Source organism: Capricornis sumatraensis, chromosome 2, assembly GCF_032405125.1.
Source record: "Capricornis sumatraensis isolate serow.1 chromosome 2, serow.2, whole genome shotgun sequence".
Lineage (NCBI taxonomy): Eukaryota > Metazoa > Chordata > Mammalia > Artiodactyla > Bovidae > Capricornis > Capricornis sumatraensis.
In genome coordinates this window covers 87,436,909-87,450,330 of record NC_091070.1, presented here as the reverse complement: position 1 = coordinate 87,450,330, position 13,422 = coordinate 87,436,909, and the positions used below count along the sequence as shown (strand labels likewise).

Genomic DNA, 13,422 nt, shown 5'->3' with positions numbered 1-13,422 from the left:
AGGGAAGTTTTCTAAGAAAAGTCAGGTTTCTCACTAGAATTTTCTCTTATCTGGATTCTAGATACAATATCCTCTCCCTTTCACTAAAACTAGCAAACTAACTTTCTGTATGTTAAAGTCTATCTTGAAAAATGGGACGGGGTAGCCAAAAGAATTCTCATTTTTGGCATCAGAAAGCCTCTTTTTAGAGTGCAGATTAAAAAATGAATTCAGGCAAAGTGTTTTTTAAAATGTAAATGATCTAAACTTGCAATTATCAATTTTGCTTAAAAATCATATGCTAGGTACCATGTAAAAGATGGTTTCTTAATAAGACAGATGAAAAAAATCAAAAGAGAAGAAAAATAAGGGAAGAAGGCAAATTTGTGATGTTAGATGAAGTATTTTCTAGATCATTTTTAAATAGAAAGGTTGGATATTTTCTAAACACCACGATTTCAGTTTCCCTCTTTTTACATTTCCTCTCACCTAGGTAATAAAAGGCCTGACATACCTGAGGGAGAAGCACAAGATTATGCACAGAGGTAAGAAATTATTTGCTAGTTGTGATGTTTTGGATTTTAGCTGAAATCTAAAAATTGTTGCATCCTCTTTAATGTTTTGTTTGGTATAAAAGTCATTTGCTGGTATTTTTATTTTTACTGTGACTCTTTGTTTAGTTTGATGTCTGGAGCAGTAAGAACCACCCTCTTTTTGCCATGTGGTGTGCCTGAATATTATGTCAGTATACATATGCCAGCATATTAAAAAGCAGAGACATTACTTTGCCAACAAAAAGTCCATCTAGTCAAAGCTATGGTTTTTCCAGTAGTCATGTGTGGATATGAGAGTTGGACTATCAAGAAAGCTGAGCGCCGAAGAATTGATGCTTTTGAACTGTGGTGTTGGAGAAGACTCTTGAGGGTCCCTTGGACTGCAAGGAGATCCAGCCAGTCAATCCTAAAGGAAATCCTAAAGGAAGGACTGATGCTGAAGCTGAAACTCTAATGCTTTGAACACCTGATGTTAAGAACTGACTCATTTGAAAAGACCCTGTTGTTGGGAAAGATTGAAGGTGGGAGAAGGGGGCAACAGAGGATGCGATGGTTGGACGGCATCACCGACTCGAGGGACATGAGTTTGAGTAAGCTCCGGGTGTTGGTGATGGACAGGGAGGCCTGGTGTGCTGCAGTCCATGGGGTCACAAAGAGTCGGACACGACTGAGTGAACTGACCTGATGCCTGTTACCTGAGACTGTGAAAGACATAGTCACCCAGTACACACAGACCAGATCCCCAGCTGGAACTTAGTTACCCAGCCCTCGGTGTCCTTGGCTGCCCACTGGACTAGACTGTGAATAGGCCCAAAGCCATGACTGACTGGATATGAGTTTGACTCTAAAGAAACGCTGGGTTTTATAAAAGTATACATACACTTATCATATAACCGTACCATTCTTAGATATTCAAGATAAATGAAAACATATGTGTAGATAGACTCCTATGCAGATATTTAAAGCAGCTATATTCATAGTAGAAATAACTAAAATATTCTTCAGCAGGCCAAGAGATAAGCAAATTACAGTATAGCCATACAATAGAATGTTACTCAGCAATAAAAAGAACAGACTCTTGACACACATAGTTTTTAAAAATTAATTTATTTATGGCTGCTCTGGGTCTTCATTGCTGTTGGGGACTTTCCTTGGTTTTGGGGAGCAGGGGCTACTCTTCGTTGCTGTGCATGGCCTCTCACTGTGGTGGCCTCTCTCGCAGAGGAGCACGGGCTCTAGGCATGTGGGCGCAGGAGTTGTGGCACACAGGCTCAGCAGCCCTGAGGAGTGTGGACTCCTCCCGGACCAGGGGTCAGACGCATGTCCCCTGCACTGGCAGCCAGCTTCTTACCTTGTATCTTGTCTTATTCTTATTTCACTGTACCACCAGAGAAATCCGACGCATGTAGTTTTGACGAGTATCAAAAACCCTTAATGTTAGATGGAAATGGAAGAAGCCTGACACAAAATAGTATAGACTGTCTCCATGTATGTAAAATCATAGAGGAAAAAACATAGATCTTCAGGGACCGAAAGTAGATTGGTGGTTGCCTGAGGGCTTATGGAGAGATTAACATCAGTGAGGCCTGAGGAAACTCTCTAGGGGTGATGAAGTGTCATATCTAGATTGTGGTGGAAGATATGTGGATATATGCATTTATCAAAAGTTAAACTTTCTGATAAAGTGGTTGCATTTTATAGTATATGTGTGTGTGCTAAGTCGATTCAGTTGTGTCTGACACTGCGATCCTGTGGACTGTAGCTTGCCTGGTTTCTTTGTCCATGGGATTCCCCAGGCAAGAATACTAGAGTGGTTGCCATTTCCTCCTCCAGGGGATCTTCCCAACCCAGGGATTAAACCCACATCTCTTCTGTCTCCTGCATTGGCAGGCAAGCTCCTTACCACTAGCGCCACCTGGGAAACACTTGATAGTATATAAAGCCCTTTATATCTTAATGAAGTTTATTTTTTAAAAAAAGATGAAGCCAGAGGAAAGACAAATGGAAAACAGTTCTCTGGTCATGTCCCTTTAGCTACAGTGTGCCTTAGCACAGGTCTAGGAAGGGATGGCAGAGGAAAAGCGTAGTGGACTGGTGGGATTTACTGCCCAGCTTGCGAATCATTCTGTATTCCCAGTGTTAGTCACTTAATCGTATCTCTTAGTGACCCCATGGACTGTAGCCTGCCAGGCTCCTCTGACCTTGGAATTCTCCGGGCAAGAATACTGGAGTGGGTTGCCATTTCCTTCTCGAGGGGATCTTCCTGACCCAGGGATTGAACCTGGGTCTTCTGCATTGCAGGCATATTCTTTACCATCTGAGCCACTAGGGAAGCTCTATGTACTATAATACATTCTAAATTTTAGAATAGGTGTTTTTTTTTAATTAAAATTTTAAATTGTAAAATATTTATAACATAAAATTGATCATTTTTACCATCTCAAAATGTACAGTTCAAGTAGAATAAAAAAGAAAATAATGTACAGTTCAGTGACATTAAGTACATTCACATTGTTATGCAACCATCACCGTCAGTATTCTTAAGATGCCAGATTTGCTTTAATGGATCTGTAGTTTCAAAGACATCCCATTAAAAATCCCAGTAGCCTTCGCAGAGTTGATAAATTGTATCTAAAATTTAAATGTAAATGCAAAGGACCTAGAATAGCCAAAACAACCTTAAAAAGGTAAAACATGGTTGGGAGACTAAGACTACTGGACTTTAAGGTTTATTGTAAAGCTATAGTAGAGTGTTTGTATTGGTGTGAAGCTAAGCAGAATAGATCAAATAGAACAGAATGAAGAGTTCAGAAACAGATGCACACATATATAGTCAGTTGAGTTTTGACAAAGATTCCAAAGTAGTTCAATAGAGGAAGAAGAATTTTTTCAACAAATGATGCTCAACAATTGGATCCATATGCACAAAAATGAACGTCTATCATTTCCTCACACCATATACAGTAATTAGCTCTCAGTGGATCACAGGTCTAACTATGGGTTAAAAGTCTAAAACTTATAAAAAGAAGACACAGAAGACTATTTTAGTGACCTCTGTTTTAGCAGAGTTTTAAAATGGGACACAGGGGCTTCCCTGGTTCTCCAGTGGTTAAGAGTCTGTCTACCAGTGCAGGGGACACAAGTTCAATCCCTGGTCTGGGAAGAGCCCACATGCCCCTGGGAAACTGAGCCATGCCCCACAAGTACTGAGCCTTTGTGCTGCAAGTACTGAAGCCTGTGCACCCAGGGCCTGTGCTCCAGAACAGGAGAAGCCACCACAGTGAGAAGCCCGAGAACCCCAACAAAAAGTAGCCTGTGCTCATCAAAATTAGAGAAAGCCCATACACAGCAACGAAGACCCAGCGCGGCCAAAAATGAATGAACGAATAAATTTTAAAAGAGAAAATGGGACACAGAAAGCACCAACTGTAAAGCAAAAATCAATAAATTGCACTTCATCGAAATTAATAACATTTGATTTTCAAAATTGCTGTGACAAAAATGAAAAGGCAAGCCACAGACTAAGAGAAAATATGGGCAAAATACATATCCATCAAAGGACTTTATTGAGAATATTTAAAGACCTCTTAAAACCTAATAAAAAGATAAACAATGCAATTTCAAAAAAATGGGTAGGGTCTTCCCTGGTGTTCCAGCGGCTAAGACTCTGCACTCTTAATGCAAACTCCCAGGGTCGATCCCTCGTCAGGAAACTAGATCCCACATGTCACATCTAAGACCTGGCACAGCCAAATAAGTAAATAAAATAAGTGTTTTAAAAATGGGCAAAATATTTGAAGAGTCACTTTACAAAAGAAGATACGTGAATGGCAAATAAGTAAGTGAGAAGATATTCAACATCATTAGTCATGAAGGAAATGTAAGTTACAGCCACAGTGAGTTACGGCTACACACTGACTAGAATGTCTGTAGAGACTATGTTATTCAGGATGTGGAGCAATTGAAACTCTCAGTCACTGCTGATAAGAATCTGAAATGGTGCAGTGTATTAGTGTTTTAAAATGTTAAGCATGTATCTATGATACATTCAACCATTTCATTCCTAGGATTTTCCCTAAAGAAAAAAAGAAAGCATAGGGTCAATAAAGCCCTTGTACCTGGATGTTCATAGTAGTTTTAGTTGTAATAGCCAAAAGTAGAGACAACCCAAATGTCCATCAGCAGTTGAATGCATAAACAGATTGTGGTATATCCATACAATAGTATATACTGCTTAACAATAAGAAAAATAAACCATAGAAAAGTTTAGCAGTATGGAAGAATCTTAAAAAAGTGATGCTAAGTGAAAGAGTTAGACAAAAAAGAGCTTTGTTACATGCTGTGTGAATCTATTTCATAATTCTAGAAATTGCAGACTAATCCGTAGCGACAAAATACGCATCAGTGCTTGCCTGGAGAATGAAGGAAGGGGTGGAAGGGAAGAATTACAAAGGAGTGTGAGGAAATCGGGGGGAGGGTAATAGACGTGTTTATAATCATGATTGTGGGCATGGTCGTATATATACTCATCAAGTGATACACTTTAACTATCAATATATGGAGTTTATTGTATGAAAATTATATGCCAGTTGGGATTTCCCTTTTGGTCCAGTGGCTAAAACTTCATGTTCCCAATGCAGGGGGCTCAGGTTTGATCCCAAGTCAGGGAACTAGATCCCACATGCCACAACTGAAGATCCCGCATGCCACAACTAAATATATAAGTAATTTTGTTTTAAAAAAGGGTAAAATTATGTATCAGTAAAGCTTTAAAACAAAACAAAAAAAAGTCAAGTTGCTGTAAACTATCTCTTTATCAAGAGAGATATAAAGAGAGATTGTTAAATGCAGCCAGGGAAAGGGACAATTACTTTGGAAACACTTTGCTAGTTTTTTTTTTTAATTAAACCATATAACACATTTACTCCATTTCTCAGTATTGACCTAAGAAAAATGAAAACATTTGTTTGCACAGAGACTTGGGCACATGATAGTACCAAACTAAACAACCAAAATATTTATCACCAGATGAGCAAGTAAACAAATTCTGATATATTCAAACAACGGAAGACAGCTCAACAATAAAAGCGAGCAAATTGTTGATACACACAACTTGGACAAATCTCAAAAACATCATGATGAGTGAAAGGAGCTTTATAGAAGAGTCCATACTGCATAGTTCTACTAGAACAGTCAGAAGTAGTCCGTCGTAACACAGGTTGCCTGAGGGTCTAAGGGGCTAGAGTGAGGGTAAAGGGGCATGACAGACAGTGAAGCTGGGCCAGGAACCCATATCTTCCGTTTTTAATGCAGTCCTAAGTCCAGTCCTGGTGTTCTCTGTTGTGTGGCTTCTGTGTGCCATGCTCTGCATTGTTGGAGGAGCACTCACTTTATTTCCCTTCCCGAAGAGAGGAAAGTTTCAGCTTGTTCCTGGAATAACCAGCTTGTTTTTCCCCTTCCTCCTGGTGCTGCCCTCACTTTCCCAGCAATTTCTTTTCTGGCTCCACCATTTATTGCTTTTTGGCATAAAGAGCTGCTTTGTGAGCCAGGCGGGATTCCGGACAGATGTCTTCATGGAGAGCTCACTCCTTGCCCAGCCGACAAGGAGTCACTAGAAGGACTTATGCTCTGGTGAGCAGAGTGTGTATGCGGGCAGCCAGGCCTGGCCGCTCCACATTTCAGACTCGTGCTGTTTGAGGGTCTTGTCCAGAAAGAATCCTGAAAGAATTCACTGTAAGACCTTGGCTGGAAATGGTCCTCCTCTTGCACAACTTGATTCCTTATCAAGAAGCACGATGGGTGGACGATTCCTGGAAGCTGAATTAGAGAATGAGAGAGTCTCTCTGCCTCTGTCTTTAGGCTTTCTCACTGCTAGTAAGTTCAGCAAGTTCCTCTTCTGCTTTACATATATTCTTTTGCACTGAAATTTGAACTCCGTTTCTTCTCGTTCTGTCCTTGAGGAAAAATGGGGAAGATTAAAAAGGCTTTTTGTTTGCCTTACATTTAAAAAAAATGCTTTTCTTTTTTTTTTTAATCTCTGGTGTAATTTTTTTTTTTCTTTTTAAGAAAAATTTTGGCTTTACCACTAGTGTACCTGGGAGGCCCCAGAAAAGTGTATATAGGCCTTCAAAAAACTGAATCCCCAGACTGTGTTGGGGCAGGGACCAGGAAGGACTGCTCTGGTTTGGGAGGCTGGGTCACGCAGGCCGAAAAGCAGCAGCCCGAGTCCACAGCTCCCCCAGGGTGGCTGCTGCTGTGGGCCAGCTGGGCCTTCTTAGCCTCACCGGGGGTGGGCTGCCGGCTCAGTCATCCCCGAGAGGGGTCCACCATCACTGCCTCTGAAGCGTACACTGCCGCAACAGTCATGCAGGCGTCAAGCGGCCTTCCCTTCCTACTGAATGTGGGGTACAGGTTGGCAAATCCGTGTGCAAGATTTTTTTTTTTTTGGCCACGCCACACAGCTTGTGGGATCTTAGTTCCCTGACCAGGGATTGAACCCTCTCCCTGGGCAGTGAAAGCACAGAGAGAGCGTTAAGCCCTGGACCGCCAGGGAAGCCCCCAACAGGATTTTAAATTGTTAGGTGAAAGTGATTTCTAGGTGTGCCTTACTCTAAGTAAAAACTAAGGTACAAAAGTAACTTACAGCACAAGTTGTTCAGGGGGCACTTTTGCTTTTTAAAACATTGACTCAAAGACTGTTCAAATATAATTTCTCACAGAATCTTCAGAAAGGCAAGCAAAAATTTTATCACTTTGATTCAGACTTCTTTTTTAGGGGGTGGGAATATGCCGGTGATACAAACTTAGGCATACCTGCACTTCCAAATTACTTTTTAGGTGAGAAGAAGTATAGTAATGGTGTTTGGGTGAACAGCTGTTTTCACCTACTGTTTAGGTCCTGTTTTTGCAGCTAGGTCATGGCCTCTTGAAAGTTTCTGTTTTCTTTCTTGGAGTGGGTGTGTGTGTCCTGGACCTAGTGAGCTGCACTGCTCTGGGTGTGCCTGGGGCTGGCTTTCCTGTGTTTCTGGATGGGAACCTAGAGATCAGCAGATGCTCACCCTCATTCCTGAAGTGCTTGGTCTCTGCCATCGTGGAACGGGACTTCTTAGGTAGAACAAGTACAACCGATACTCCCCGAGTCTGAAGTCCTGGCCAGCTGTCTGGATTCCATCCACGGTGACGTGGCCCACTGTGATTTGTCTGGGCGTTGGGCAGACATTGTATTCTGTTTCCCTGAGTGTTGAGAGGGAGCAGCAGTCTGTGTGGTCCGGCCTGGTGTGGTGGTTTATGGGTGGCTGATCAGGAGGTGGGGATTGGAGCTGTGGCTCCTCTGGGAGTGCACCTTTTCTCTGAACTCTTCGGGGGACAGTTTTGTGCAGGTGCGTGCGCATATCCCCCCATGTGTACTTGCCCCCGTGGGCACTTTCCCCATCCAAGAAGAGTAATGTGTATTGTAAAATTGAACACCTACCAAATGCAAGGGACTGGGTGAATCGCTGAGGAGGGCAGAAAATGGCTTGTAAATGACTCGTGTCCTCTGGGAGCTTAGTATCTAACAGGGGGAAGTGCTTCCAATGGGTGGCGGAACGCAGCCAGCACTATTGTTTTGTGCATGAATCACCCCACCACCAACTGTCAAATAGAATCTGATGTGATGTAATTAGTCGGGATTCTTTGACTGTATTAGAAACCTAACTCAAGATTATTTGATCAAAAGAGGGAACTTATTGGCTGGAATTACCAGGAGGTCTGAAGGTAGGGATGCGTGTGGAGTTGAAATGATAGTCTCAGGACTTTGGTTGCTGCTTGGCTTTACTTCTCCTTCTGTGGTTGGGCTTCCTTTTCAGTCAGGTTCTCACCCCTGGGGGCAGCAGGGACCTCACTAGCCCAACACTTCTAGTCCTTGGTGCTCCATGTCCCTGAGAAAGCTCTGCCTCATCTCCTCAGCCTCTAGGTCAGTGCTTGAATCGCTGGTTGGCTCTGCCTGGAGAGCCCCTCGAGTCCTGGGCCACTTCTTGTGTCCAGGAGGACTAGCTTATGAACATGTCTTGGGGCAGGATAGATGGGGCCTCTTCATTGGCACCCCAGCAGGAACACACACTGTTGGGGGGGGAACATATCCCAAATGAAAAAGAGGAGTTCTGTAACTAGAAGATGGGAGGAACAGATTCTGAAAGCAAAAAAAAGGATGAAGAGAGTTGTTCCACTATAAATAATATTAAGCATTGGGTCAGCAAGACAGAAAACTGCTAACACGGGATCAAAACAGTAATTAAGCATTGAAGGCAGGGGTGGGCAGATTGGCAGCGCCCAGCCTGCTGCCTGTTTTTGTATGGCCTGCAAACTAAGATTTGTTTTTCAGAATTTTGTGACGTGCTCATTGTGTGAAATTCAAATTTCAGTGTCCATGAAGACATTTTACTGAAACACAGCCCGGCTTAAGTGTTGTCTGTGGCTGCTTTTGTACTGTAATGGCAGAGCTGAATAGTTGCTTGTGAAAGAGATTGTGTGGCCCTCGAAGCCTTAAAATATTTGCTCTCTGGTCCTTTGACAGTAAAAGCTTCCTGACCACTGAGTTAAGGGGAAGAGGAACCCCCCCAGCCGAGGAAGCTTTAGAATTGAAGCCCGGAAGTCAGCTGTAAGATGATTAAGTCCTTCACTGAAAACAGAGTGTGTGACATGGAGGGGAGACCCTAGTGCTCTGAGAGGGGTTAGTTAATTCCACTGGTTTCTATGCAGCCTTTCTAGTTACGGTGGCAGGAAGTCAGAGGTCCAGTTCATCCGAAGCTGAACTAGGTGGTTAGCCTTGAGTTAAGGGGTGTGTGTGGGGGGTGGGGGGCTCATACAGCTGTGCTTCATGCCACTGAAAGCAGTGACTAGCATCACCAGCCCATCAAGCTGCTGGGCCCCCTCTCATTGTTAAGATCTTGTTCTGATTAAGACCCTGAAGAAGATTATAGGATTTAGACCAATGCAGAGTTCATACAGCGGAGCCCGTGAATAATGTCTGCTTTGGAGTTGCTGGCGGATGAAGATCAATAGATGCTGATAACAGAGTTAAATTAAGCCTCAGCTGGGTTTTCTTTTCCTTCTGTCAGATGGAGCAGCATGTAACCTGCCTGAGCTTTATACCCAGTAGCTGGGGCTTAGGTTTTTGAGGGAATGCCCAGCCAGACTGTGATTGGACTCAGCTGTGAGGTTCTCTGCAGAGCATTGGATTCGCTTATACCTTGGGGCCCTCCTGCTCAGATTACCCTCCCAGAGAGTTCCTTATTGCCCAGGATAAAGCATTCTGTGAAAACAGGGAGCTCTCGAGTTAGGATGAGATTTCAGCATTCTACAGAGACTGAGAGTGTTTTTGGATCCTAGTCCTGGGAATAGTGGAGAGTCTTCAAGTTATCTCAAGGGACCCCAGCAGCAGCCTCCGGAGGAACAGGGTTCTCACAGCCATCAGGATTTCAGCCTCTGAAGTCCTCCTCTCACTTCAGTCAGACTTGCTGTTGGCACTGACAATCAAGATTTTAAGTGGCCCAAGTTTGTTGTTTTACAAGCTGTTGGTGGCAGATTCACATATAATGGGTTTCTGAGTGGCTGCTTCTGTGACCCCTGCAAGGCGCTGTCCTCCCTGCCAGTTTTCCTGGCATCTTGCCAGGCTTCCCCGAGGCCCGTGAGGGTGGCCCTGCAGCTGCGCACAGCGCTGTGTCCTGAGCACAGTCCCCGCCCGTGTGTGGTAGGGGGATGCCATCAGAGCCTCAACCCGTGGGCGGCCCATGGTGTCCGGGGGGCACCCTGGCTGCATCTCAGCTTCCTCTGCCCGCCAGGCTCATCTCCCACCTGGTGGTGACAGCCTCAAGGGGGCAGTTAGCTTACAGGGAGAGCCGATCCCTTTGGACTGTGTCTGGACCCCCTACACCTTGTAGATGGAAAGAAACAGTGGCTGATTAGTAGCTGGAATCCAGCGTGTGGTCTCTGGTTCGAAATGTGAGTCACGTTCTCTAGAATTACCTCAGTGCTAGACCCACAGCGATGGATTATGTCTCCAGACGAGTTTGTTTCTTAGCATCTCAAGTGAGGCAGATGGGCCGTTGGAGGAAGAAAGTGCTTCCTCAGATCCCTTTAGGGAAGCGTCGTGGAGGAGGTGGTATTTGGGCTGAGCTTGGAAACATGAGGAGAAGTTATGCAGGTGGCAGTGTTAGCACGAGGGATTCTAGGTAGGGAAACACATGAATCACGATGACACAGCGGCCGGGAAACATAGATAATGTCCTTGCAGGAAACAGCAAGTCGTTCAGAATATTTAGAACGAAGGATTCCTGGTGCTAAGTGGTGGGAGTTAAGTGAGAATTAGTTGAAGCAGTTGAGGAGGGTCTTCCCTGCCATGTGCAGGGACTGGATTTTTATCCTGGGCAGTGGGGAGCTGAGGGGTGCTCCTGCACAGGGAAGGAAAGCAAGCTGTCCTTGGAAGAGGCCTCTGGCTGCTGCAGCTCAGGTGACGGGGAAGGGAGCCAGGTCAGAGAGGAGGCTGCCACCATGGTTCTAGAAGAAAGAAGGTGGGTCTGAGGCACAGTAGTCATTGAGTGAAGCGTGAGGAGGACACAGGCTGGGAGAGATGACCCTGGAAAGCCTCTGAGAGCAGAGGCCGGGTGCGGGTGTGGGTGGAGGGGGGTGCGGTGGGCACAGGAAGGAAGCCCCTAGCTTTGCCCCTGGGCCCTCCCTAAGGCAGGGGGTGGAGGGGACCCCGAGGCTGGGCCTGTTCCCTTTAGGAAAGACGAGGCCGAGAGGCGATCCCGGCAGAGCTGTGTCCTGCTTCGTCTCATGTCATAAGCCGCATTTCTAGGGGCGCCAGGGCCGGGGCACTGCCGCTCTGCTCAGGCGCAGATGACTTCCTGAGCTCTGTGGGCCCAGGAGAGCTGATCTGTCTTGCAAGGTTGGTGACCAAAGGAGGGGTAGCTTTTATCAACCAGTACCTTAGCAAGGTGGAGCCCACCTTGCTCACCGTGCCCAGCGCCACAGTAACAGTGGAGAAGCTGGTGCACGATCTCAGCTAGAGGGGGAACCAGCATTAGGCTTAATGGCACCGAATTCATTAGAAACAGAGTGGTGTTTTCTTTTTCCATGAAGAGAAAGTCTTGGTTGAGCAAGGCTGGCGATGAGTAGATAATTGTTGAAGTTGATGTTGGTACATGTTCATACTCTGCTTTTGTGAATGTTTGGATTTTTAAGAGGGAAAAAATAGAAGGAGGCAAAAGTACTAATGTGACAAGTGACATACGTGGTAAGAGCTTCAGGGAGAAGGCAGCCTTGTGGGTGTGCATTGGTCAGGTGAGGCCTCCCAGGGGAGGTGGGAGCCTCTCAGGGAGGATTTTTTTTTTTTTTTTCTTTTACATGTAACAGAAACTGGGCTTCCCTGGTGGTCCAGTGGTTGAGAATCTGCCTGCCAGTGTATGGGACACGGGTTCATTCCCTGGTCCAGAAGGATCCCATGCGCTGTGGAGCAGCTGGGCCTCTGCTCTAGAGCCCGGGTGCCACAGCTCTGCAGGCCATGCAGTCTAGAGCATGTGCTCTGCAACAGGAGAAGCTGCCACACTGCGAAGCTGACGCAGCGCGCCTGGAGAGCAGCCCCTGCTCGCCACAGCTAGAGAAAGCCCGTGCACAGCAGCCGAGAGCCAGCACAGCCAGTCAGCCAGCCTGAAACAGACAGACAGGCAACAGAAACCAACGTGAGTCAGTGTGAACAGAAGAGAGGACTTCCTTATAAGGATCTGGGGGGCTTTCCTGAGCATTGGCAACAGCCCAGATGCTGCCAGTGCTCAGGAAGGGTCAGGACAGGGGTGGAAGACAAGTGGGATCCCGGGCAGCTTCTGTCCGCTTTTGGCTGCCTTGTCCTGCGTGCTCTGCAGCTTGGCTTTCTCTGCTGCTTTGTCCAGGGGCAGGAGGAGGGGCCTCCCACCCCAGCTCCTGCCACCTCCACCCCAGTAAGCATCAAATCTGTTCACAGTGCAGGCCCAACCCGACCCTCTTAGCCCCACTGCCAAGTCCCTGAGTATCCTAGCAGAATTCACCTGGTGCAGATAGTCTGTGGCGCTCCCTCCTATAGGGAAGGGAGGTAATCAAGAGGACACTTTTGGGTCACCTTCTCCTTCCTCCCCTCCAACAAACAAAAAAGACTAGAAGGTTGGCCAGTCATATAAGTACAGAGAGTATCTGGATTAGAGACCAGCCAGAGCAAATGATTCAGACAGAAACATTCAGGGACTCCTGGGGAACAGCATGGATCCTCTTGGCACTGACAGTGGTTGGGGAGGTGGGGTGGGTGGGGACATAGGTAGGAGCTCAAATGTTAGCTTTTATTCCCCACCCCCAAGCTTCAGACTTAGACGACAAAGAACAAGCTAGAGCCGTTGAAATCTAAATTCTGTTTCTCATGTATAGTGCCTCTTACTTATTGAGCCCTGAGTACCTGCCATCAAGTAGGAATTACTGCTCTCACCTGACAGCCAAGGAATCCAGCTACAGGAGGCTCGTGATTTTGGCCGGGCTCACACAGCCTATGCTGGTAGAGCTAGGATTCAAATCCAGATCTGCCTGACTCCAAAGCTGGTGCTCCCATTTCCACACCACAGTACATGCCTGCTTACGGTAATTTTTGATGCCAGTCGATAGTAAGAGTCAGTGGATGTTAGGATTCTTGGTTGTTAGTGAACACAAATTAGCTCAAGCAGTAAAAGAGGTTGTTTGTTTGGCTTAGCTAACCAAACGCCAGGAAGAGAAAGAATGGAGCCCGGCCTCAGGCAAGATTGTGTCGAAGGACTCAAATGCCGTTAGCTGTTATACTTCAGTTAAGATGTGCGGTCAGTTCTCTATACCTGCATGCTTGGATTCAGCCAAC

General features: G+C 45.7%; 1 protein-coding gene across 1 annotated transcript in view; it reads left to right on the top strand.

Moving 5' to 3' along the window:
• MAP2K1 (mitogen-activated protein kinase kinase 1) overlaps positions 1–13,422 on the top strand; it is a 74,056-nt gene that overhangs the window by 45,820 nt on the left and 14,814 nt on the right. The window contains exon 5 of the mRNA XM_068963030.1: positions 473–524. Coding sequence (XP_068819131.1) covers positions 473–524 — 52 coding nt within the window. The remainder of the gene's footprint in view (positions 1–472; positions 525–13,422) is intronic.